The sequence below is a fragment of the Trachemys scripta genome, chromosome 3 (genome assembly GCF_013100865.1).
Source record: "Trachemys scripta elegans isolate TJP31775 chromosome 3, CAS_Tse_1.0, whole genome shotgun sequence".
NCBI classification, from domain to species: domain Eukaryota; kingdom Metazoa; phylum Chordata; order Testudines; family Emydidae; genus Trachemys; species Trachemys scripta.
In genome coordinates this window covers 113,027,449-113,054,041 of record NC_048300.1, presented here as the reverse complement: position 1 = coordinate 113,054,041, position 26,593 = coordinate 113,027,449, and the positions used below count along the sequence as shown (strand labels likewise).

The 26,593-nt window shown below is 40.0% G+C and overlaps 1 protein-coding gene across 1 annotated transcript; it reads right to left on the bottom strand.

Moving 5' to 3' along the window:
- Nucleotides 1–479: 479 nt before the first annotated feature.
- Nucleotides 480–24,678, bottom strand: SERINC1 (serine incorporator 1). Its single transcript, XM_034765768.1, has 10 exons — nt 24,520–24,678; nt 17,314–17,475; nt 15,492–15,685; nt 11,465–11,544; nt 11,147–11,284; nt 9,261–9,430; nt 9,043–9,133; nt 6,739–6,880; nt 6,409–6,639; nt 480–2,091 (listed from the first exon to the last, which is right to left on the bottom strand). Exons 1-10 carry the CDS (start codon nt 24,556–24,558, stop codon nt 1,953–1,955), a joined length of 1,386 nt encoding a protein of 461 aa, XP_034621659.1. The 5' UTR covers nt 24,559–24,678; the 3' UTR covers nt 480–1,952.
- Between the last annotated feature and the right edge of the window lie 1,915 nt (nt 24,679–26,593).

Below are 26,593 nucleotides of genomic sequence, written 5' to 3'. Positions count from 1 at the left end.
GTAGTCTAATAACAGTAAACATGAGTCAAGACATATTTGCTTCTGTTTTCAGTGGCTCAGGACTTAAAGCCTGTCCCTCAATCATACAATGCTCCATTTATCCTTCCTTTAATCAGCAGCCTAGTTTGTTGCCACTATTTAATGTTAATGAAGTATGTGATTCAAGCTACAATTATAAACCAAGTGTCAGATGATGTCATCTACCTATAGCCTTATCTGGAGTAGGAAGTTAACCACCTATGCAAATGTTGAGTGCAGGCAATTTGTACTATAGCAGTTTATCCCCAGTGGGTGCAAGTCACTACACTGGGGGCAGAAAGGGGTGGAACCCCTCATGAACCCTGCTGTTGAAAAAGCTCTTCATGTAATATGAACTTTCTAAACACCAGTTTGTAGCACTTTTTACTCTAGTAGTTTAGTCTTCAATACAAACTGCATCCCCTGACTAATTTGTAGCCATCAGAAAATAAAACCACATCTTTATCTGAAGTTGTTTATTGATAGGTAATATGTTCAAAATGACTGTACACAGTATTGGCTTCAGCTGCCTCCAAATGTCACTGGCTCTGACTAACAAGTCAGTCTTACTTAGCCTATGCCAATGTGTTTGAGCAATTTAAAATAAAACTCTTATATGAGATAAGAATTAGCTACATGAGACAGCAGTAGAAACACCATATGGTAGTTTATATGATGACTGCTGAAGTACAGCTCTGGGTTCACTCCCACTGAGATTGTCAGTCTCAACATAACCACCAGCAGAGCATGCACACATACATACACACACCACAGCTTATTTAATTACAAAGCAACAAGCACAATAGCATTTAAAATTTTCAAGAACTGCACAAAACTGTACAAGTTGGGTTTTTTTTTTTTAAATCAGCCCAACTAGTTAACTTGATGCCCACATCTATTTTCCAGGCACATGTCCACACCAGCAGAAACAGGTACCATAAGATATTAAAACAGATCAGATCAGTTTCTAATACCCTGAACTTAAAGATTAAATAATTTTGTAGAAGCCAGCTATAAAATGCAAGTCTCTAATGACTAACTTCAGTACTCCTTTTTCTCCAAACTTCTGATCATAAGCATGTGCTGTCACACCCAGCCAGTGACACATTATCCTTTGCGAACAGGTTTGCTACTTTCCTTGCAACCTCTCAGCTTGATTAGAGTCAGAGTATAACTTAGCAATATATAAAGTATTTTTTAAATACTTTAGACGGTTTACAATATACATCTTTGACTCCTGGGGCCAAACCTTCACAGCATGTTTATTTTCTGTGTCCTTTTGTCAGGAATAGGGCACGTAATATACACTAGCTCCGAAGAGAATGTTCAGAGAAGTGTAGGTTCAAATTCCTTCCATTTAGGACTCAAGCTAAATACATTAACATAATATTACGTGGTGAAAACAAGACATAGCCAAAAGGCTGCAAGATATCAGACAGAAGTGTAACATGCACCTTTTGAATTGACCTAAATGCTCAATACTTACTGAAGGCTGACTTTGAAAACAAGGCAACACGAATTGTCAAAAGTAGCCCTAATTTGCTTAAAATTCCTCCTCTAAAACCTGTTTTTAACTCCATCTAATTAAATAAAGTTCCAATCCAATTGTTCTTGTACCCTTTGCTACTCGCAGCATTGGGGGAGGGAGGGGAATACAACAAACTGACTGATTTTACATCTACCTCACCCACAGCACTAAACCTAAAGTACTCCTATGAAAACCAATGGCATAGTAATTAATCACTGAGCTTGACTAGAAAAGTCATTTAGTGAAATGGCAAGAGGACATGATCTAATGGTAATCATGCAGAAAAAGGCACGGTCTACTACATAGGCAGCAAGCACGCACATATTTACAACTACATTTTAGTCTGGAATACTGTTAATTTCAACAAATGGTGAAATGAACTGAAGCGTTCAAGGAGAAGCACAGCTCAGTCGAAGTCACGGTTTGTAAGAACCAGCGGAGCCACCAGAGTCCACACATACAGCACAATGCCAATCCAGCTGGAAGATATCTTCACCCAGACAGATGGCCATTTACTAATCATAGTCTCATAGGAAGAGTCAGGACTGAAAAAGAAAAGAAAAAAAAGTTGGTTACAGGCAGAGTCACTTATCTGTGATTTTTGTTCTCTGAAGGTAAACTAGTGTAATAGATTACCTCTGTGCCTCAGGCTCATTATACATTGGGTTTGATTTAGCTCAAAGTTTTAAACCCCTATAATACCTTCCCTGTTCTTCAGGAAGCACAAGCAAGCCTGCATGACAATTCCATTATCAATAACTGCTTTTTCCCTGTTCCTTGCAAACGCAGACTGATTCATTAGTGGTTATTGATTATTACTGATTTACAGAACTGGGGGGATTGTAAGATTTAGTTCAAGAATCAGCACAATAGAATCAAGGTTATTACATTCAATGTCTATTTGGGAACCTGGGTGTGCACACTGGAGATAAAGCTTTGCTATGCCCACAGTGTAACTACTTTTATTAGCTCAATTAGCAAAGACAAAAAAGCTCCAAACCACATCAAAAGATAGCAAAAATATAATTAAAAGTGATATCTTAACCATTCCTCACACACAAGATCATATATTTACACCCTTCTTTGGGGATCTGGTGGTAAGAGGCAAGGGTCCAGCCCTCTAACCTGGCATACCAAACAAGTCTGATGGTCCAGGTCTCCCTCTTACATGGTGGTCTCACCTATTATGGGACCGAGGGGCTGTCATGAATAGTCATACAAATGCCCAGCCTCCCTTGTCCATATTTAACTAATAATGTTGGAGTATCTTTACCCTATAGGTTAGCATATTATTAATTTCAACTCATTATAGAAGTCAATTCCTTGCCAAAGCAAATTTGCAGATAAAGGATTTGCGAACATATCCTAAAAGCCTAGTATCAGGATGAAGTTTAACGAAGACAAATGCAAAGTGCTCCACTTAGGAAGGAAAAATCAATTTCACCCATACAGAATGGGAAAGGACTGTCTAGGAAGGAGTACGGCAGAAAGGGATCTGGGGGGTTATAGTGGACCACAGGCTAAATATGAGTCAACAGTGTGATGCTGTTGCAAAAAAAGCAAACATGATTCTGGGATGCATTAACAGGTGTGTTGTGAGCAAGACACGAGAAGTCATTCTTCCGCTCTACTCTGCTCTGGTTAGGCCTCAGCTGGAGTATTGTGTCCAGTTCTGAGCGCCGCATTTTAAAAAAGATGTGGAGAAATTGGAAAGGGTCCAAAGAAGAGCAACAAGAATGATTAAAGGTCTTGAGAACATGACCTATGAAGGAATGCTGAAAGAATTGGGTTTGTTTAGTTTGGAAAAGAAAAGACTGAGGGGGGACATGATAGCAGTTTTCAGGTATCTAAAAGGGTGTCATAAGGAGGAGGGAGAGAACTTGTTCACCTTAGCCTCTAAGGATAGAACCAGAAACAATGGGTTTAAACTGCAGCAAGGGAGGTCTAGGTTGGACATTAGGAAAAAGTTCCTAACTGTCAGGGTGGTTAAACACTGGAACAAATTGCCTAGCGAGGTTGTGGAATCTCCATCTCTGGAGATATTTAAGAGTAGGTTAGATAAATGTCTATCAGGGGTGGTCTAGACAGTATTTGGTCCTGCCATGCGGGCAGGGGACTGGACTCGATGACCTCTCGAGGTCCCTTCCAGTCCTATAATCTATGAATCAGTTCAATGTTCTTGCAGTTACCTAGTATAAACTTTCCCCTAAAATAACTTTCTCTATGTGCCAAATGTGATACCTTAGCATTACTGTTATGAACAATAGGCATAGTCTCAGATTAAGATGTCTCAAAAATAAAGAATCTGATCCCTGTAATTATAAATAAACTTCAAAACGTCAACTGCGCACAGAGCTCTATTTGGCTTCCCTACAAATCTCCTGAATGGGAAGAGATCTGAGGCTAACAACCATCTTCTGACTGAGTTTGCCATTACACCATCTTGGAGTTGTAGACCTGAAGAACTATTATGAGGGATATGATCATCCAGTTATTTAAATACAGTTCTCTGACATTTTCTCAGCAACAAAATGTCAAAAAAACCCTGTTTGCTGGAACATTCAGGGGCTAGGTGCACAACAGTTAATCAGAAAAGTGTTTTTACATCAACATTTATGGTGAAGAGTTTCAACAGCACAGACATGAAAAAATTAACGGAATGATTAGATTCTGAAAAATCCTCGTGGCAAGAGTCTATGATAACTATAAACCCACTTTATTATGAAGTCACTATTGCAGGTAGTTAGAGGTTTTTGAGACCACCAATTGAAAAAGATGGGTACACCTTCTGGGTGGTAACATCTAACCGCAAGGTCCAGGGATGCCAAACAGACAGTGAAATTGGATAATACTTTCTCTACTTTGCCTCTCATTAGAAGGTTGGGAAGAACACCCATCAGCTACACTCAGTACTTTGGAAGTGGCAGTCTGCTGTATTCAGAGTGCAATCCTACACCCGCACCATCTGGTCTACGATTAGATAAAGGAGCTTGGATATCAGATCCTCGAGGATCAAAGTTACAAGAAACCCCATGATACCCACCCTAGAGTTATTTGACCTTTCCAATTTCTATGAGAATCTTAGAATTCCTATGGAAAAAAGTGGGAACCTTAAGCCCCCTGAAGATGGGTCAGCTTTTTCTTCCTTCTCCTTTGTGCAGAAAGAGAAATAGTACCCGAGGAGTACCTCCAGATTCTACTTTGATTTCCTAGGTAGCAAGAATCAGCTGTCTTGGTATCCCATTCAGAGGGATTCCTCTTAAGAATAGCGTTCCAATGCCTCAAGGCACTACAAGCCTGTTTTAAACAGACCACTTCATGGGAAGCTCTTGATAACTCATATTAAGCTAGTCTCCCTTACTCTTCAAAACACTCAATGCCAACTTAGATTTACTGAAAAAACTTCAAGGGAAGACAGCAAAGTGCTTGCCCAAGGTATTGACAGCCTGGGACAACATCTTCATGTGTACTTTCTATCATCCTCAAGATGCAAATACCAATTATGTTGGTCAGGTACAGATATTTTCAAATTGTACACTGAGCTACGTTTTGAAACCCCTCAGAAGCTTTCCTAAACTAAAAAATTCCAAAGAAACAAGACACAATAGAAAACAACCAGCAACAGTAAAAAATAGAAAATCAACAGAAGCAGTGCATCAGTCTAGACACATGGGGCAAACATAGCCCAGCTTTCAAATCTAAGTTAAGAAAATTAGAAATAAAATTGAAGAATGTCAGTGGAGTGTAAGATGACACAACAGGCTAGTCAAACAACTGCAAAAATGAACCAGGCACAAAAGCAAATGTAGCTGCAAGGAACTTGTGGACAGACAAGACCTGAATGGTATTTACTGGCTATGAAACAACAATTATGCAGGATGACTTTTGCCCTTTTCAAAAGGTGTTCCAAAGATGCTGAACACTTTGGGGTAAGTCAAATCAAACCAATAATGACTCAGAAGCAACAGATCCAGAGTGGGACTATACTGCAAGTTTTCTTCTCTAGAATTTTTTTTTTTTTTGAAGTTTCTCTTTGCTGTTCTTGCACAATCTTAGTTATTGCTTCTACATTATATTGGTCGATCCCATTGATGGAATTACTGCCCCATGATTCACAATTATATTTATTTATATAAATAGAAAAGTATACACACACACTATATATATACACATATACACACACACACACACACACACACACACACACACCTTTTGCAATGAAATTTCAGAATACATACAATTATTTCACTGTGCAGATATCTATAATCTTCCTGATTCTGTCGGTCTCTTTTCCTACTCTTTTCCCTAGCATTAAATTTACGTTTGTGTATGTTTGTGTTTTTTCTTTTTAAACACTCACACCTTTTTGAGTTCTGAGTATTCTGTGAAACCCAAGACAAACATTTAGCCATAATCCCACATAACTGTCTACAATTTAATTGGTTTGTTTTTAAACAAAAAATTCCTTTTGTTCAAAATAGACTCTTTAATAGTTTCCTATATGTTATAATGAACTCTCAGTGAGTTGGTCACAAGTTAAATGTGGCTCTACCATCCTTATTCAGGTAGTACCTTACTCCAATAGAAGTTCCATTGATCTACTGGGACTATTCCACTTAACTGAGGTTGGCAGAATCTCACCCTTAACAATGATGACCATTGCCATTAAATAAGAGCTTAGTTTTTAACTACAAATTCATTTCATACATAGCAATAAATGCTACCCCTTGAGAATTCCTGTCACACCAGTACGTATACTAAAGGATGCATCTCTTTTGAGACATCTGAAAATATAACTTGAATCCCAAAAACTGTAGTATCTTGCGCATTCATTACTAGTACAACATCTCAAGTGTGTGTACCTGTACCAGTTGGTGAGGGTCATCATGATATACAATGAGGCCAGGAAAAGCATGAAGTGAAAGAAGGAATAACTGTAAGTAACTCCATCCCTTTCATTATCTACAGCACGGTGGCTATCATCTCCATCATCCAAAGAGCCATCACTTCTGGGTACCCCATCTTCTATCAGTGTTGATTCATCATTGGTTAGCGTCAATTTGTTAACCTGGCTGTTACTGGATGTCCGGATGCTGTATTTCAGGGGAATGAATACAAATAAAAATAAAATTGTAGTAATCTGATCATTAGCAGTAGCACAAGTCACTTAAATCCCAATTAATTCATCTCACCTTGAATACAGAACACACAGCAAAAACAGAATAAGTCCTACAATTCCTTGTGCATCCCACCACTGGACAACCTGACCTTGGCTTGGAATGGTGGTGATGTTGTAGCCAATTATGCGCAGCAAGCTTGGATTGCACTTCCTTTCTGAGTTGGGAAGGAGATTACATTAGAAATTAAACAAAACAAGAACAGGGTAAATGGTTATGGAAAATATTTTTATTTCCACACTGAACACACAGTAATACAAGGAATTTTCATGTCAAACGTAAATGCAAAAGTTTTGAAAGTTCAGAACTTTGTGAAACATAAAGATGACTTAAAGATCATGGATAGGACAAAAAAAGTAAAGCAAGCTAGTGATAATTATGTCACGTCAATACAAGATAGGTGTTAGAGGAGACAAGGAAATATTCTGAAGTTAATGTTTCTTCATTTAAAAGATGCATGAAGTGTTTTACTGATCCTGTTCCATTCCTTTACTGAACTGTGGCAAAAATACACCGCATTTTCTTCAGAATTCCTAAAATTTTACACCACCAGCAGCCAAACATGACAGTCATTTAGGGGTTGTTTACACAGAGCAGCAATATTCATGTATGCTAAGGGGGTGTGATTTCTGAAGTGCAAGAACATTAATAGATCTGTGTAGACCCTCCTGACATGCATTAAAATTTCCCTAGTGCACTTTAACATGCTTATACTATGTCACACTATGTTAAAATGCACTAGGGAACTTTTAATACATGCCAGTAGGGTCTACGCAGATCTATTCGTGCGCTTTAGAAATCACACTTTCGTGATGCGCATTCCTGCTCTGTTTAGACTAGCCAGTAAGTACTAACCAGTATTACCTCAAATACACTCATTTTGAAGATTTAAGCTACGTGAAAGAATGCTATAAATGTTTTTAAAAGCTCAACTATATATACACACACACTAACTTACCAAACTGCAGTGAGCTCTGATAAAACACAGAAGAGAGAAACCTAAGTGAATATGTGCTCCTACTTTCCTGTAATTATTGCAGTTATAGCCCATGGCTAGCGTCTCCGAATGGCACCAGCATAGGGTGAAGCATAAAGTAATACCTATAGTTAAGGATGCATAAGCCTTACATTCTAAAAAGTCATGGGTTTTTTTGTTTGTTTTTTACCCTGCAGGCTAGTATTTGGCAGATTTTCAAATCTGTTTTCTACAGTGGAATTTTTGAATGTTTGAGCAAAGAGTTCAGTTGTTTCAAACTGAAAAGAGCATAAACCCCCTGCATTTATCCATTAATTTAAAAAAAGTGTCATTTTTTTATACAGCTGTAGTACCCAAGTAGGAACTTAAAAATTTACCAGGGAAAGAGGCCATCTAGTGTTCTCGTAAAATTTTGCAATTTATGTAATTTCTAGAGGTTTGGGTTTGTTTTTAAAAGAATTTTCCTATGTACAAAAATGATGTCATATGATCTCTTAACAGTTAGCCAAAGATCTCTGTTTTTTTGAGAGAAAGAATAGGAACATCTGTAGTGAGTCTGCATCCTTCCATACAATAAAGCATAGATACATATGAAAGAAGACAAACTGAAGAAAATAAGACTCCTTCAGAGCTAAGGTATAGAAAGTTGTGCATGGACTGAGACAAGGGTCCTGCCTCTGACTATACGTATTGCACAATACTGCGTTTTAATGCTATCTAGCAAAGAGTTGAACATGGTGGAATTTTTGTTTCTTGTTTTTCTTTTAAGAACACTAGGAAATTCCATACATACTCTCCCTTCCTTCACATCACATTAAAAGAACATTAAGGTTGCAAAATGAAGTTCCGGGAAGTTGAGAAATGAAAAAGCCCTGAACACTCCTAACTGCCCTTATGCATGATAGTCTTTCATTACATTTTCACATACTATTTTATCCACAAGGCAACATATGTACTTACTTTACAGCAAAGGAGATTCAGTTTTAGGAAAAGCTTTCTAAAGGATAGTTAAGTATTAGAAAAAGTTACCTAGAGCGGTCCAAGACTCCCTATTTATGAATATGTTAGAAAAACACCTGAGAGGGCTGGTGTAGGTATATTTTATCCTACTTCAGTGCAGAGGGATGGACCCATTCTAACCTTACATTTCTATGAAATGAGTCCCCCAAATATATGAGAAATATAAGTTAAGGTTTTTGATGTATGTAGGCAGGAAGAGAAGACTATGATGGAGAGTATTTTCTTCTTAGTCTAGAATTTTCTTCCTGTTCAAAATGGTAAATGACAGCTTTACAAAGAATATAACCTTTTTTTAAAAAAAAAATTAAGTCTGCCAAGCTTACCTGGTTCATTGGTCATAGCTGACCAGGTTAGATACATTGTATAAATTGTGATCACTGAGGACTGCAACAAACCAGATCTTGGCTGAGATTCCTATATGCAAAAAACATGGAGAAAACTAAATTGGGCAGCTGACAAAATGTCCATGGTTAAAATGTTAGCTAGAGAGATGCTTCTGGGTTAAAAAAAAGCCAAACATTCACTGAACAACATAGCATACCTGGATCTTAGGCAGAATTGACATTACAGAGGCGCCAATACACAGCAACATATTAACACTGATGAATGCCTTATTTTCGGAGCAGTCTTCTGGACGAGTGTAATAAACATAAAACAAGACAACAGCAACCAGAGACAGCAGGTAATTTAGAGCCGTAGCTGACAGCAGAGCTGTGAAGGGAGACAAACAAGACAGTTAAATTTGCTTAAAAGAAGTATACATTATTAGCTTTAAAGAATATTTTATGATTATGCTGCTATATTAAGAATCCACAAAATTGTATCAGATAATGGTTATGGACACATTTAAAACACTGAAACTTAAAGAAAAATGTTTTAAAAATTTAAATTAGATGCATTCTTTAGGGTAGGGATATTTTTTTACATTGTTTGAATAGCACCTAGCACAATGGGTCCCCAATTCTGCCTGATGCCTCAAGGCGCTATCATAAAGACAAGTACCACCACCAATGGGAAACTTGAGGCTTTAGTTATGCTCCAACACTTCAACTGGGTATTTGTACAGGCTTCTTTACCAAGGAGTTTGTTAAAGCAAGATAGGCAAACCAGTAGCAATGTATCTACATTTAATTTAATTAACAGCACTGTCCCCAAATAAAAATCAATAAAATCTGGATCTGTTGAGAAGAATTTATAAGCAGCTTATTTCTCAATATACTTATTCAACATATCTTTTGTAGAATTATGTAGGCTTATAAGAATCTGTTAAATCACATTTTCAAAAAGCAGACTTGCCAGGCAAACAGAAAACTAGCTAACTAGGCCATTTTTGCCTCCTGAAATAAACTAAAGCGTAAGTTTTACGATCTCATTACTCCAGTGCAGTGATTTTAACTGTCTTCCTCTATTTTGCCCCACTCACCATACATACCCAAAGAGGAAAGGTCTTACAGAAAAAAATTAGTTGTGATAATTAGGGTGACCATATTTGTCTATGCTGAATACAGGACACCTGGTAAAATTACTCATATTGAAGTGATATCAATGGTAATCAATCAAAACTACGCAGTACAAACGTTCAAATTAACATCAAGTTGACTGAGCCCGTGTTAAAAAGAAATACTGCATAGTTGGATTTTTTTTTTATTTACCTTATCTTTAAGGCCCTAGGGTTCACACAGGGAGGGGTCACCCTCCCACTCCTCCCCTCCCCGACACATGAGGAGAAGTGACACACCCACACTCCCGGACACCTCTCTGGGGGATGGGGGAGGGGCGGGCGGCACCACACAGAGTCACATGCCCCCCTCCAGATTTCTGCTAGAGTTCACACCAGAATATGGCCAGCAGCAGCCTTTTGGCAATGTGCAGGAGGGAAGGAACACTGCTTCCAGCCACAGGGGAGCAGGGGAGGGATGACCTGGCCCGTGTTTGCAGAGCTCATCTCTTCCTCCCTCCCACCCCTCCCCCCCGCTCCCCTGTGGCTGGAAGCAGCTTGTCCCTTCCTGCCCACATAAAAATGGGATATCTCGTCACCCTAATGATAATGTTCATCATCAATAGGGAGCAGCTATAGCCTGCTTTATTTTTATAATCACTAAACAGAACAGTGAAGTGTTGAAAGTCAAGGCTTGTGAATTAAAAAAGCACTATAAAGTTTCATAGTTAACATTAACCTCTGCAACAATGTAGATTTATTTTAGGTTACATTTGATTACTGAGAAGTTTTTTGGTATCAGGTAAAAATACAGATATAACAAACAATAGGGCTGGAATTTATGGAATGAGAGAAAATGCTGTTTATGAAAGCAGAATCTCTTCTGTACATTACATTCCTGGCAAAATGGCATTATATACTACACTGGTACATCTCACCTCCACTAGGTTTTCAAAATGCACACCGAAATGGTATAAAAGTTCTGTTACCTGCATACCAACATCTTGAATTTCCTTCCTCCATTTTTTCAACCCAAGATTCATTCCAAGAGTGAGCAAAGTCAATAAGCAAGACCAGCTGAATAAGAATGAAGCAGAAGGCCCCAGCCATGCCGACATAAAACCACACTGTAAAGAAAAATCAGATGCAATCCAGTCAGAGCAATGGAAGTTTTACCGCTCAATCTTACAGGTAGGGGGAAAAAACAATAGTGAGAAAGAGGGTTTGCAGCTACATTTAAAGAGGTTTATTTTAAAGTAAGTTATACTGCATCACATGCAATAAGATGTAATTCAGTGTTATCTTACCAGTCGTAAAGGGTCCCTCTGGGATGAAAAAAGCTCCAACATTAATTGCTACTGCTATAGCAAATTTGAAGAACCAGAATCTAAAGAAGAAATCAAAAACAAAAAGACATCAAGGAATTTAGGGTAAAAAAAACTTTAATCTGTGTTTGTGCTCACATAACTGATGTATTTTATAAGCATTCAAAAGAGGACAATTTAGATGAAAGTTAATGATTTGAAATGACAGGATTTAAAGTTTGCCTATTTTAGCTTTCATTTCAAATACATAATCTTTGCTTCTTTGTTTGTGCATATCTGAGAAATGTATTCATTAACTACTCCTGCAAAACACAGGAGATACTGCTCACTAAATTAAAATATCTTTTGTAGTGAGGCAAAGAGAAGCATCAAGAAGAGAAAAGTTTAGACTAGGCAGTTTTTGTTCTTACTCCCGAGTGTACATACACAGCTTCTGAGTGATGTCAGTTCAAACTCCTGTTCTGATGCCCCACCCATAGTACCATACAGTTGAATCCAGGGTGGATAAAAATTACAATGTTTTTAATTAAAAAAAAAAAATCCACTTTTATTTGATTCCCTTTTTTAAGTTTTTTTTGTATTTATTTACACATTGCTAGGGGGTGCAGGGACGGGGGCTAACACTGTCTTGCCATTTTAGAATCTTAAATTGCTAAAGTGGATTTTTGTACTTGTTTCCTAGACTCCTAATCTAGACAGTTCTATTCTACCCCATAGGCTCCATGTTGGCAGCCCACTCCCACAACCCCCACCCACTCCCATTGACGGTCTCCCTCTCTAGGCTTCTCATCCCAATCCCTTCCACCCTGTTCAGACTCCTTCACCCAATCTCCATGACCAACCAGTTCCAATCGTCCTCTCACTCCACCTCGTGAAATCTGTCTTCACCCGAAATGGCCCTTAGTTCTAGTTCCCTTCCCCTTTTGACTCCCAGGACAGAAAGTCTACCTGCTCTCAGTTTCTGTGCCCACAACCAGCAATAGCAACTGTAGGGAGAGTTCTTCTCAGCCCCTGCAGACCTGGAGTGGAAGGGAGCATGCTCAGTGCAGATGGAATCTGAAGAATTTAGCTACCAAACCAGCAAGTGTCTCCTGAGCATACACAGGCAGATTTTTGAAAGGCTTGTAATTTAGCTATACTTTGGTATTTCCCCTCCACAGGTACAGCAAAAGGAACATCTAATCACATAGAAAACTGCCCTCCAAATTCCAAGCCCCTACTCCAAAGCAAGGAGGGACTAGATTTTCTCAACAAAATGGCTGTAACACATTGTTTTGCCTGTGTGTGTGGGTATTTCCCTAATCTTGTTCTCAGAACTGGCGGACCACTTTTGCTTAATTTTCTTTAAAAATTCAGCCTCAGGTAGACACCCAGCATGGAAAATTTCAGTCTGAATAGTCAAAGCTGGGCAAAGTTATAAAATCCTGTCTCCAGTTTGTTATAATAGGAAGTGTTCGGCAACCTTAACTATAGGTGGTACTACCAGTTCCATCTATAAAAAATTAATATAGCTCAAAAGACAAAGCAAAATAATAGGGTCCTGGTTCACGCCTAGGGTTCTTAAGTAGTATGGTAACATAAATAATAATAATACAGAGGTATATGTCCAGTAACACATACAAAGCAACAAGCAATGACATCAGAGGTAAAAATCTAGTTGAGTGGTTCTTCACCTTTCCATGATGAGATTCTCCGACACCCCAGCTTGAGAGAACATGATCCAGTTCTATAGAGGAATAAATTTCAATTTGGGGGGATTTTTTTTAACATTATCAAACTGAGTGGGGGAGGAGCACATAGAAGGAGAGGGGCTCTATCTGAGTTTTAAAAGCAAGCAAAGCTTATTTTAAAATCTGGATGGTTCAGTGCACTAATCACACAATCTATAATGCATTAATTCCAGTTTCTGTATCCATGTGAGGAGTTTGATTTCCTCCTCATCGACTTGGAAGAATAACCTTGATAAACGAAGAGTAGGTCCAAGCTTTGCATAAATAACATGCTTAATTCCAGATCCTTTTCAGATTACCTAAAAGTTTAGAATACCTATGTGTACCTACCTGGTTTAACTTTGGGGAAGAATACTATATTCCTACAATCTAAAATTGCTAAGCATTCCAAGGATTGCTGCTGGAGTTCTGTAGGCTTTTCATAGAATCATAGAATATTAGGGTTGGAAGGGACCTTGGGAGGTCATCTAGTCCAACCCCCTGCTCAAAGCAGGACCAATCCCCAGACAGATTTTTAACCCAGAATCTTGCTAGACTAACTCTGACAGGCTACCACGAGGAGTAAATTCCAGGGGTAGGACTGAAACAGGACAGCAATTGATCTGACAGTTCAGCCTCAAGCAGACAACATGAGCCTCCAGGACAAAGACATCTGCCACAACAGGTTATTTGAGAAGTGGTCTCTTAGGTTAAAAGGTTTCACACCATGCAGAATTTATATATATTTTTAATAAGAAAAGTGCCTTAAAAAATGCATTGTTAAAAGGTGTCCTTTTCAATTTCATCCATGCCAGAAGATGATATATGTGCAAGGAAGATGACAGCTCAAGGGATGCAAAAAGGTGTTGGTACTCCTAAGTACCTATACCACAGTGTGAGTTTGCCATAATTAGTATGCAAAATCAAAGATGCTAAATCATCTCCTGGCATGATGGATACTTCCTCCACTTGCTTATATAAAAGGCATGCTGAAAAGCCATTTATTTTAGAAAGGTTTGAGGGTATGGTCCAAGAATGATGGGAAGTAGAAAGGAGATTCTTGTACGTGCCTGGCTTAGTTGAATTATTGTTCATGTCTCATTGTTGTTCATATCTGCTTTTTAATGCAGAGGGTATTACTCTGACCATTGCATCTACAATATAGAACCTATATAGGTGTCTTTTTATTATTTAAATCTAAAGAAACAAAAAAAAAAAACCAAGTAAATAAAGCATAGTTGGCTGTCATGGTCTGTCTAAACTGATTTTCCCCCTGCAACATGGGAATGCAATTCTATACAGCTTTATTAATTTCAGGAGATTTATACAATGAAGTCCAAATTGTCAAAGTGAGCTCAGTAGAACCCAAGCAGCTAATCCCTGGAGATTGCCTAGTCTTTCCTATTTTAATGAATCACTCTTTCCATATTATGGGGTTGTTTGTGGGTAACAGCAGGTGAATCTTCATCTTCTGTGATATAAACATCTTGAAAACACTCTGTTCAGCAGCTATCACTATGGGTGCTAAGAGTTTGCACTGTAGAAACTGTCTTATGTGTTTTGAGCCATGTTCTAATGACAGCAGTTTGGATTCCACTGTTTTAACAACTATACTGTGCACAAGCGGAGCCATGGAAAGACCTCCAATAGAATCACCCAGCTTCTCAAAGAACTAGTATTTTACCATTATGTTTGGTTAGGTTATCCTAGATATGAATATAATAAAATACGGGGGGAAAACAATCTGGAAGTTCAAAAAGTACAAAATAATTTCTCTCTACCAAAAAAAGAAAGAAGGGGAAGAATAACAGACTTGTTATTGAATGGGGTGGAAATAACTATAATTTCAAGATGACTTTGAACAGACTCATAGAATATCAGGGTTGGAAGGGACCTCAGGAGGTCATCTAGTCCAACCCCCTACTCAAAGCAGGACCAATCCCCAGACAGATTTTTGCCCCAGATCCCTAAATGGCCCCCTCAAGGATTAAACTCACAACCCTGGGTTTAACAGGCCAATACTCAAACCACTGAGCTATCCCTCACCTTCAGATCTTCCATAACTGTAATTCAAATTCTGATAGTAAGCTTTTACAACTTAAGGGGTGTGTTCATGTTCATCTCCCTCACTTCCTTAAAATACTTGATTTGGCCTGAACTATACTTCCATCTGCTAAAGAATTCCTTTTTCATATCACAGTCGATCTCACTGGAGTGTTTACCTAATAGTTATTATTTTCACAAATAGCTATATCATACATACACACCAAACAGTCACAGTTGTTGTTGTCGTATCTTACCCATTGTGCACTGCTGCTCTTGGATCATTGCTGCTCTTTACTTTGATCATCAACAAGGAGAACAGAAGGAAGAACATGGCCATACCAAAGCACACACGGTACACCGCTTTGTATCCGACTAAGACATCACAATTCACATGACCATGCACACCAGGAATGGTTGTTCCAATCCCTCCATCACAAAATCCAGGAATCTATGATTAACACAAAATGTTTCAATGATCTCTTAGATGCTTCTGAAGAAATATATATTTTTCATTTTATTAATAAAAATATACATCACTTAATTCTGTAAAATTATTTACACCACAATACATCACTTAAAAATACAAACATTGCATAGCTGCATGAATGATGCAAACAGACAGTCCACTAAACAGATTAGGTTTGCTTTAAAAACAATTAATTTAATGTGTGGGTTAGAATTATAAAACAAACTTACTAAAAATCACACACACACCCACCCCCAAGAGAATTCAAACAACACAACTGAGCCACCATCAATCTTTTGGAACTCACAAGGTAACTTAAGTTCCATTTGCTGGTCTGAAACAACACTAATAACAGCCCCAGAGTTGCGTACATTTCTGATGACAACAACTATTATGACATTCTTAGGTCTATTTGGACACAAGAAAAATAAAAGCCTCCAAAAAGGCACTGCAGTCAATTAAGAGCAAAGTACCAGGGACAACTACAAAAATCTAGCTGATAGTAGCTGTTTCTGTCCATATCAGGATATTAGCCACAACTCTTTAAAGTCGGATTACTGTAAACCACACTTTACAAGGCCATACTATATCTTTCTCAAGTGGTTAAAATGGCTTTCCCCAAGTTCTAAAGTGGTTACCCTCCCATAGCATAAAGAGCATTTACAAACACTTTGATTTTAACAAAGGACGAGACCACAAGATACACATCTGATGTGGGTTAAGGAGTGTAACATTTAATTGGGAAAATTAAGATTCAACAAAATGAAGGATACTAGGATCGATTAAGTATTTAAATGGACAGTGGTCCCCAAACTTTTGAGGGTCATGCCCCCCTTACCCCTATCCGCAACATGGATGAAGTAAGGGGGCTGAGGCTGGGGTTGCAGCTGGGGGGTGGGTCTGGGGCCATAGCCAAGGCTGGGGACAGGGACAGGTGCAGGGCTGGGAGCCAGAGGCGGGGCTGAATGGTGCTCCCTCCCCAATTCCCGGTGGGGGCTGGCCCAGACCCCACCATGCCCCCAGATGTTCCTTCACATGCACCCCGGAGCAGGGGGAGGGATGCCCCAGTTTGGGGACCTCTGATGTAATTACAGCAGTCTGTTCAATACATGACTAGCAAGCCATATTAGAAAAGTCACAATTCTTTTAATCAGTTGAATTAATTGCAGTACAAATTACTTATTACCATTAGAAAAATGTGTCACTAAGAAAAATGATTTCACCTTATATATTCCCAGATTTAAAAGCTAAAATTTAGCAAGTAGAACACAATGAAATCAGAAAATTTATTATTCTACATACAAATGTGTTGTGTTGGAGCAGCTCTTGGACCTAAGTAGTAATTCAAGAGATTAAACTTTACTTCTGAAGGCTGCTGCTTATATGACAACTGCATACCAATTAACTTTGCCCTTCTTCCAAGATTCAGCTGCTTATACTTAAGCAGAACTTGTAAGATTATCTGATGACTCCAAATAATATTACAAGCATGTTTACTAGTAGCAATGCAAGTACTTCACAGCATGAAGCATGACACCATGAAAGTATGTGACTCTTAACTATTTTGCAACATCTGTTCTACCAAAACATGAAAGCAGAAAAATAATGACCTTCTTCAGCTGTTCCTCCATTCCTGGCATTAGCATGACACAGGCAACACTCACTCCAAGGAGCAAGATGAAAGCATAAATCAGCCTAGTTATGGTGGAGTTGTTTCCACTGGGGCAGCATCGGCACAGCAGACATGGGGCACTGCCACATAAACATGGTATCTGGAGGAAAGATAGATTATAGAACAGTTTACTTTAAACAATTATGAGCTGTTTATTACGTTATTCAAAGATTTATGCAGGATGTGTGGATTTTTAGTGATGGAAAAATCTAGCCCACCTCCTTAACAATGCAAGATCATTCCCTATAGCATGTTACATTGTTTTGTCTAGCCCAGTGAATGTTCCAAGGAATTAGGTTTCTACACTAAAACCTACCATTGCAAATGTTAAAGTCTGCATCAATGCACAAGGCAGATTACTTCTGTTTTTCCAAGGACACTAGTTAACTTCTTTGGGGGAAAGTTCACAGGTTTGGGGTTATTTTGGTGCAGAGGGGGCCCTAAATGTTGCACCATGGTCAGTTCTTATTTAGCTAAGGAAATCTCTGCCTGTGAAATCTGTTTAACATTTTGCTGTTCTAGGGGTTTTTTATTTATATACTCAGATATTTTAGGGAAGGACTGTCAGTTTCTATATGCCTGTACATTAAAGTTTAAGGGCTATTCATGCCAGTTACTTAGCTTTCTCAGCACCTCTGTAATAGAAATAAAATGGTCCAATCCTTCTGTTAAAAAAATATTGCTTATTGACGGAGTTTGGTAGCTATTCAAACCAAGACACATCAGGTAATTCCCAATTACTTGATTAATTTGCACAATATAGAAAGGATTCAAAAATCCAAGAGTAAAACAAAACGGAATACACACATAATTAGTTCATATCTAGCAAGTATTTTCAGTTGTACGGTATTCCTTTCTACCTTTGCAGATATTTTGAGAAAAAGTGTTATATTTGAGGACAAAATAACTCACTCATTGCTCTAGCACATCTGGATGCAGTTTGCTATTAAATAGGAAAATATATATTATTTCATTGTAAACCTATAACGTTTTATCTCTTAGCAGGGTTCTCCCACCCACAGATTGCATTAAATGTGGTTGGGACTGCACAAGTGAATGTCAATCAGATAACAATTGAAAGGAATATCTAGGAATATGGATCACCCCAAGATATTTTCTTTTTAAATGTAGTTTTCTTCATAATTTAGTTAAAAGGGAATAACATTGTTTTATTCTATGGTAGGTAGTGCGGGCGGGTGATTAATATCTAAACTTTGGTGGTCATGTAGTTTCCAGTGGAAATGTTAGGTTACCCATATCAGAATCACTCAATGCTAGCTCAGTGTTTCCTGTGGTCTTGTAGTCATCCCCAATCTTTTTTACCCTCTTCATCTGTATTTGCTGTTCTTCAAGGTTGGAGCAGCCAAGAGCTATCACAGTACTCTACTAGAGAAACACCTTTCAGAGAGTATAAATAAAGCCACAGAAGGAGAGTTACAGCACTTAGAGAGCACAATCCTAGTCCATTTCCCCTCCACTTCCGCACATAAAAGGCTGCAATAATCTTTTGCTTCTGCTATTGATTTTTCCACTAAAAGCTACATCTCAAGATGTGTTTGGGCAGATGGCAGGCAACAGACTGGTAATGTGATAGGGTATGACAAACACTGGCTTAAGCTATATAGCCAACACTTGATGCTCTAACATAGATCTTAACCTTTCCCTACATGATGCTCCAAAACCAACTTGTTCCTCAAGCAACACCCATAACCCAGATTATTTTTTCCACATCTGAGTCATTTGCACCGAATCCTTTTTCCAAGATTTTTGGCTGCTGTTGGGCTGAATGGGGGCTTGGCAGAGAAGGAATTGCTTCACCAGCTTCTGCTAGGGACTCGCTGCAGGGACTATCTGTGCAAGAATCACTGCTCTGATGAAGCCCTGGGTCATAAGCAGGGATCCTAGAAATCAATTTTCCATGGAAAAAAGTGGAATTTGTGTTTGTACAGAGATCTTTAGTTTTCACATTTTGTGAAAAAATAAAAACATTAACGATTAACTAAATTTTACTGAAAGTACCAGTGTCACTTATTCAATGCAACCTCCACTTCTTGTAGTTGATTTTTGAACATGCTTTAAATTTACAGTGGAACCCCATTTAGCTGATCTAATTGGAACTGGGGCCAGATCAGATAATCAAAAATTGAGATAATCAGGAGAATTGGCAAAGAGCTTTCTTTCCCTTATTTTACGATGGGAGGGGGCTCCGACTGACTGCCCGAGCCCCAGATACTGCCAGCTCTACGCGGCTGATGTTTCAGTTAATACAGAGAGATGGATAATGGACATTTGGATAAATGGAGTTCTACTATATACCAAGAAACATTGCGTTCAACCGATACCTATACATATTGTGGCACGGGGAACTAAAGTTCAGCTATTCATTTTAATCACAGGAAAACATGAATTTTAATGGATTTTTTTAATTGGAGAATTTTGGGCTTTTTATCACAGAAAACTAGGATCCTTTGTCATAAGTCACTCACTCAGTGCTCAAGTGACTGCTGCAGCTTGCTCCTAACTAAGAATGCAAAAGTGTAAAGCAGTAGCATAAATAAAGAACAATTTTCTCCTTGTCCCTGGGTCCCTATGCCTGACTATCACACAGGCAGATGCTTTCTTTTTTTTAAATCGTGACTTTTGGCCACAACCTCACTCTGAAAAATCACGTCCTAACATTGTTCATGCTTGTGTCAACAGCAATTACACATGCACATCACAGAACAAGAGATTCCTAGGCACCTACTCATACACATTACAGTAGAGCCTCAGAGTTATGAGCACCTTGGGAATGGATATTTTCATAACTCTGAAATGTTCATGAAAGAACAACCAAAACATTTTGTTCAAAGTTAAGACATTTACAACTGAACATTAACTTAATATAGCTTTACTATGCAGAAGAAAAATGCTGCTTTCCCTTTTTTAGTTGTTTACATTTAACACAGTACTGTACTTGCTTGGGGGGGAAGGGAAGGGGGGAGTGTCTCTGCTGCTGCCTGATTGCATACTTCTGGTTCCAAATGAGGTATGTGGTTGACTGGTCAGTTCACAACTCTGTGTTCGTAACTTTTAGGTTCTACTGTATTTATTGTTGTAGCATCACAGTACCTGTGAAACCCAGCCATGAACTAGGACTACTGTGCTAGGTACTGTGTAAACAGAACAAAAAGACTGTCCCTACCTCAAAGAACTTACAATCTATGTATAAGACAAGAGACTCCGTATGGATACAGACAAACCAACGGGGGAATACAAGGAAACAGAGAGACAATACTGGTCAGCATAATAGGCAGTGGTCTCAGCATACCAGCAGCCTAAGCATTGTCAAGTTTTTTTGCAGGCACCACGGTAAAGGAGAATTTTAAGAAGGGATTTGAAGAGGGATAATGAGTTAGTTTTGCAGCCATTTATAGGGAGTTCGTTCCAAGTGTGAAAGGGAGCATGGGAGAAAATATGAAGGTGCTTGTTTGAAAATTTAACAAGCAGGCAATGGAGGTTGGCATCATTGGTCAATTAGCAGTGGGAGCCGACCTTTTGAAACTGAATAAGAGGAGACAGGGAGGGTAGGGATAGGCTGTGAAGGGCCTTGAAAGTGAAGACATGCAAATTATGTGTTTATAATAGAGATCATATTACAATTGCTTCTTGAGGCACTCTGTTTCAGGGAAATACAGCAAAAAGGAATTCATTGGCCATTAGCAGTTTTTACAAAGTAAATGTGTTTGTGCAAATTGAGCAGGCAAAGTATGTGCTTCATGTACTGAATTCCACTCATATCTGGGAAGAACGTATCAACAAATGAGCTAACTTGTTATCATTTGCATTATTTTATGATATGTAGTAAGAATGCCCTAAATTTAGGATTTAAAGAATTTTTGTCCATGGCACACAGCTATGATTCATTCTGCAATTACCGTACTTCAAGTGAACTCATCAGCCACATAGTCATTGTGGTGGACATGGAGCTGCTCTGTAACAATTTATGTATGCTGTATGTTGATCTGGTTGTTGGAATGTTTACCATATGACAATATTCGGTTAAATATTGGGATGTTTACTATATGACTATCTGGGTTAAATCAACAGGGCTGTTGCGAAACTAACAGGAAAGCGAAACAATGACTCTCCCTCAGCAAACACAGAGAGTTATTCCAGGACAATGGGAGAGCCATTGGCCAGGCAACTGAACTGACCTCCCATTCAGGCCCACCAAACTGGTTTAGTACAGCAGGGCCAAAAAGTCCAGGAATTAAGAGACCAAAGAACTCTGGATGGATAAAAAGTGATTCTCTAAGGAGGAAGGCAACTGTTGGGGAGCTGTTCAGAGGAACAAAAACAAACATCCAGGACCTGCTGAAGTATCTGAAGAAGTTAGGTCTTGAACCCACCAGAGGACGGTATGGCTTTAAGTAACAGACATATATGCAGACTGCTTACTGTTTTAAAAGTCTTTTCTTCTTGTTATGCTTTGTTCCTACAGTTAAGATTGAATACGTTGGTTTAAAAGGCAGTCTGGTTAACCTATTCACATACTCCTGAAGGAGAGAACCTCACGTTCTTACTCAGGCCTTGCCTACACTACTGCGGAAAGTTGACCTATGTTACTTTACTCCAGCTACGTGAATAACGTAGCTGGAGTTGACGTAGCTTAGGTCGACTTACTGCGGTGTCTACACCACACTGCGTCAAAGGGAGATGCTCTCCCGTCGACTCTACTGGAACAAGAAGATTAAGGTGAGTACCAGAGTAGACCAGAGAGCGCTCTGCGGTCAATTCAGTGGGTCTTCATTAGACCGGCTAAATCGACCCCTGCTGCATCAATCACAGCAGAGTCAATCTAAGGGTAGACATGGCCTCAGTCAGACATGTCGTCAGACATGCTGGGTCAGCAGGTTGATTCACAGGGTACAGTAGCCCAAGACTTGGTCTAAAAGTGAGAGAAATTTGTGATTCTACCGCAGGAGAGGAAAAAGCAAGAGGGCAAGACATCAAAAGGTCTCACAGAGACCAGAGAGAGGTACAGCTAACTCTAACTTTAACAAGACATCATACACTGCATGCAGAGAGTGCACAAGGGTCACTTTCTACATACACTTATCTAAATATCCTGGCCTTGTTAGAGCTAGAATTCAGAGGTCAGAAAGGCTGAGTCTACACTGTGAAAATAAGTTATGTTAGCAAATGTGAATTAAAGCATGATTTATGTTAGTAACACCATTAGCGGCTAATATAGTCATTTTAAAAACAGTGTTACCCAAGGGTTAAGCAGGACCAAGTAGCATATTTTTAAACATGAGTATGTCTAATCATGTCACCATCTCTAAGCTGTTTAGCACATTAACACGTGAGTTAACATATTTTCCTAACACTTCATTTTTCTACTGCACACACTTAAAAAGGATCTGTGCCTCGTTAGAAATATATAACATCTATATAATATAACAAATATATTTATACCTACATCAGCAAGAAAGCTTACATTTATTAATTTAACAATTCTATGATTACCATATCAATTTAACAAGAAATTAGAAAATTCAAGTTTCTACTTTCCTTAACTAATCCTGAATAAGGGAGACCCACTGTTGATTTTTGCATCATGATAGTGTGCTGCGCATGCAAGCATGAGTGAGAAAATTAATGGCAGATCAGTTAATTGTAAATGGATTTTACTAAACAACCAACAACAAATGTCCTACAAGAACCTCATTACAGTTACTGTATTTCCCTCACTTCACTTTCACTAGTTTTATTTCTACACTTAGCAAATATATTTACTTTTTTCAGAAGACAGAAAGAAATGGAATTCTGTACATCACATTTTTGTTTTTAAACCAATGGTATTTCATTCAAAACAAGGTGCAAAAATTTTTTTAAATGCACCCAAGTTACTCAGGACACTAAGTCCCACTGATTTTTTTTTAAAAATATTTACCCAAGATCTCCAAAACCACTCTTTTTCCCTATTCTTCCTATTTGCACAGCAACTAAATTGCAGTGGTACACAGCATGACTTCAAGATAATTAGCAAGCCGGTAATATCTTAAGAAAAAAAAAATCTTTCCCATGCAGAGGAGTTGTAATAGTTCATATATTTTTCCACTGAGTTTTTAAGTCTTAAGTAGAGCTGTTTTTAAGTAGCATATTTTTAAGTAATCAGGATTAATTTCTGGCACCTTACAATGCTCAGTGTGATGGTGACATCATTGTAGACTGTGCTGCAGTAACCGAAGAGTCTTGGGCTTGGTCTACACTACCCCCCTAATTCGAACTAAGGTACGCAACTTCAGCTACGTGAATAACGTAGCTGAAGTTCGAAGTACCTTAGTTCGAATTAGTTCGAACTTACCTTGGTCCACACGCGGCAGGCAGGCTCCCCCGTCGACTCCGCGGTACTCCTCTCGGCGAGCTGGAGTACCGCAGTCGACGGCGAGCACTTCCGGGTTCGACTTATCACGTCCAGACTAGACGCGATAAGTCGAACCCAGAAGTTTGATTTCCAGCCGTCGAACTACCGGGTAAGTGTAGCCAAGGCCTTGGTGAGAGAGAAGATGCTACAGACGATGCAGCTGCTGCTAAGTGAGCCATGAGGAAAGACTAGACATGTCTAATTTCAATAAGATGGAGGTAGCATTTTTGCAGGGTACCCACAGTAAGGGTGAAGAACACTGTGAAACTCAATACTGGGATCAGTTACATTTTCACTATTTTTGCAGATCTGAAGAAAAGCCAGCACATTTTCCTGGGCAGTAAATGTCCCTATCTCCTGACAAGCGGCATCACCGGCCAGGGCAGTTAGGCTGAGACCCAAGCCGGCATGTGGCCAGCCTGACACGCCGTTTCCCTGTGTTGAGGGCGGCAGCAGCGAGGGAGACGATCCGGAGTCCGAGGAGGACTGAAGGGGAAGTGTAACGGCGGAGCAGGGAGCGCGGCCCTGCAGCGACACGCGGCTCCGCTGGGGCGGCAGCGCCGCTTTCGGGAATTAAATCCCGCCTGGGCAAAGCCCCGGCAAAGGCTCCGTGAGGCCCATTGGGCGGGAGCTCGGGGCCAGGCGCAGCTCGCGGAGGCCCCCGCAGAGCCCGGGGATTACCGCGCCCCGCGCCGGGGCCCAGACACCGCGCTCTACCCGCCCCCACGTTACCCAGCTCGCCATGGAGCACAGGCCCAGGACGCCCCCCATCTCCCAGGCGGGCGGCGGACTCCGGCGCGTTAAAGATGGAGGCGAGTCCCTCAGCTTCTTCCTCAGCCAGCTTGTTGTTTACCCTCCAGACGGGCACTTCCGGCCTCTTTGACGCTAGCGCATTCGTCACTTCCGGAAGGCGTCACCCACTAAAAACGAGCGGCGCCGCGGAAGGAGAAATCTCACTGCGCAGGCGTTGAGGGGGCATCGCGTGCAGAGCCGGGAGGGGCGCCGCAAGGGGGTGGGACTTCAGAGGAGTGGGCGGGGGAGTGGGCCGGGCTTCAGAGTAGAACTAACCCCAGCGAGGGGCGGAGTTTTGTGCAGGGCGGGGCTTCAGAGCAAGGTATAGCGAGGGGCGGTGCTTGGGCAGAGGGGAGGAGCTCTAGGAAGAGGTTGGGGCTCCAGGAGGAGGGTGGGCTGTGATATGGGGGGAACTTGGGGTGAGGATCCCAGACAACCATGAACTGCAGCTGAGAGTTCCTGCCCTTGGCACAGCTCTGTGTGGTCTTCTACACGTGCCCAGCAGCCCTGCTCTAGCTGGTTATTCCCTACCTTCAGGTACCAGAGGTGACATTGTCTCTTCTCCCTAAGATGCCACTAATCTAGCAGCTACTACCAGGTGAGAAATTAATTGATAATAATGGAAAAGAAAATTGCCCAAAGTGAGAAGCCTGATTTCAGACAACATGAGAAGTTCTTGTTATGGGAAAATGAAAACAGGTTCCAGTCTTGCAGTGTGCACCACATGTGCCCAGAAATCCACCACTGTGGAACGCACTGTAGGATCAAGGCCCAACTGTGTGTATGCTTTGTTTGTTCACCTCAGAGTTAAATACTTGGTTACCATAAATTTGATGTTACATGCACCTGCAAATGACCAACCCTTGTATTTGTCAAATTTCTTTGATTATTGATAAGTCAAATCTGTCCTACTTAATTGTTAAAAATGTTGAGAAGGAATTATCTTTTAGTTTTTAATAGAGTATCTAGAAACACGGAGTACTGAACTGTATAGGGAATAAACATTGTGTGACTTGTTTTTTCCCCAAAATAAAAAAAAAAAAAATTACTGAATAGTTGCATGTTTCTCTAGACAAAACTAACAAATAAAAAGTATTGGGTGAGGTTCTATGGCCTGTGTTATGCAGGAGGTCATTATGGTCCTTTCTGGTGTTAAAAATCTAAGAATATTGTTTAATATGTCACCTGTATTGCCTGGCCCCTCAACTTTCTGGATGGCATTGTCATCTCCCCCGTCCTGTTCCTGCTGCCCTCTTTTATGAGAATCTGCCAATTAAGTTCCAGCTCATTTCTCTGATTCAGCAGGTGAGGCTAATCAGCCAGCCAACTGCAGGCCTCTGGCTCCAGAAAAATGGTATCCCTTATACTTTCACCCATCTTGAATGGGCCTGCTAGGGCACTTACCACATATAGGTGGTGTCTCAGCACCTCTACAGCCCAGTGTATACAGGCATTCCTTCTCGAGGACAGAGTACCAGGTTTCCTGGTCTAAGAGTTTTCTACTTATTAAGGATAGCGTGCTCTTATACATGGAAGGTTTGGGATAGCACGGCATCCATGGCACCGTGCGAGGTATCTGTAGGATGAATTCTTGAGAGAAATCGGGGCTGTGCAATACTACTTTTTTCAACGCTTAGCCAGACAGTTGGCTGTAGCGATCGTTTGCCATTTGGTCCATTCCTGCATAAACACAAAGGTTTTTTTGATGGCCTGAGAGTCCAACATGGGAACAGACTTGATGAACCCATGTAATAGGGGAATCTGTCTCTGGGCCACCTCCACCCCTAGCTTGGTGGAATTTTATCCCAGATGTTACAAGCCACCCGGAGAACGGCATTCGCTGGAACGTCTTGTGGCATCCTTGTAACATGTCCAAAAAGCATACGGCACCGCCTGCAGACAATGGCCCTAATAGTCTGTAGACCTAAGCAACCATAAACATCTGCATTACAGATGAAGTCATTCCACTTTATGCCCAATATTTGAAGTGGACATTTTGTCTCCAGCTTTGTCC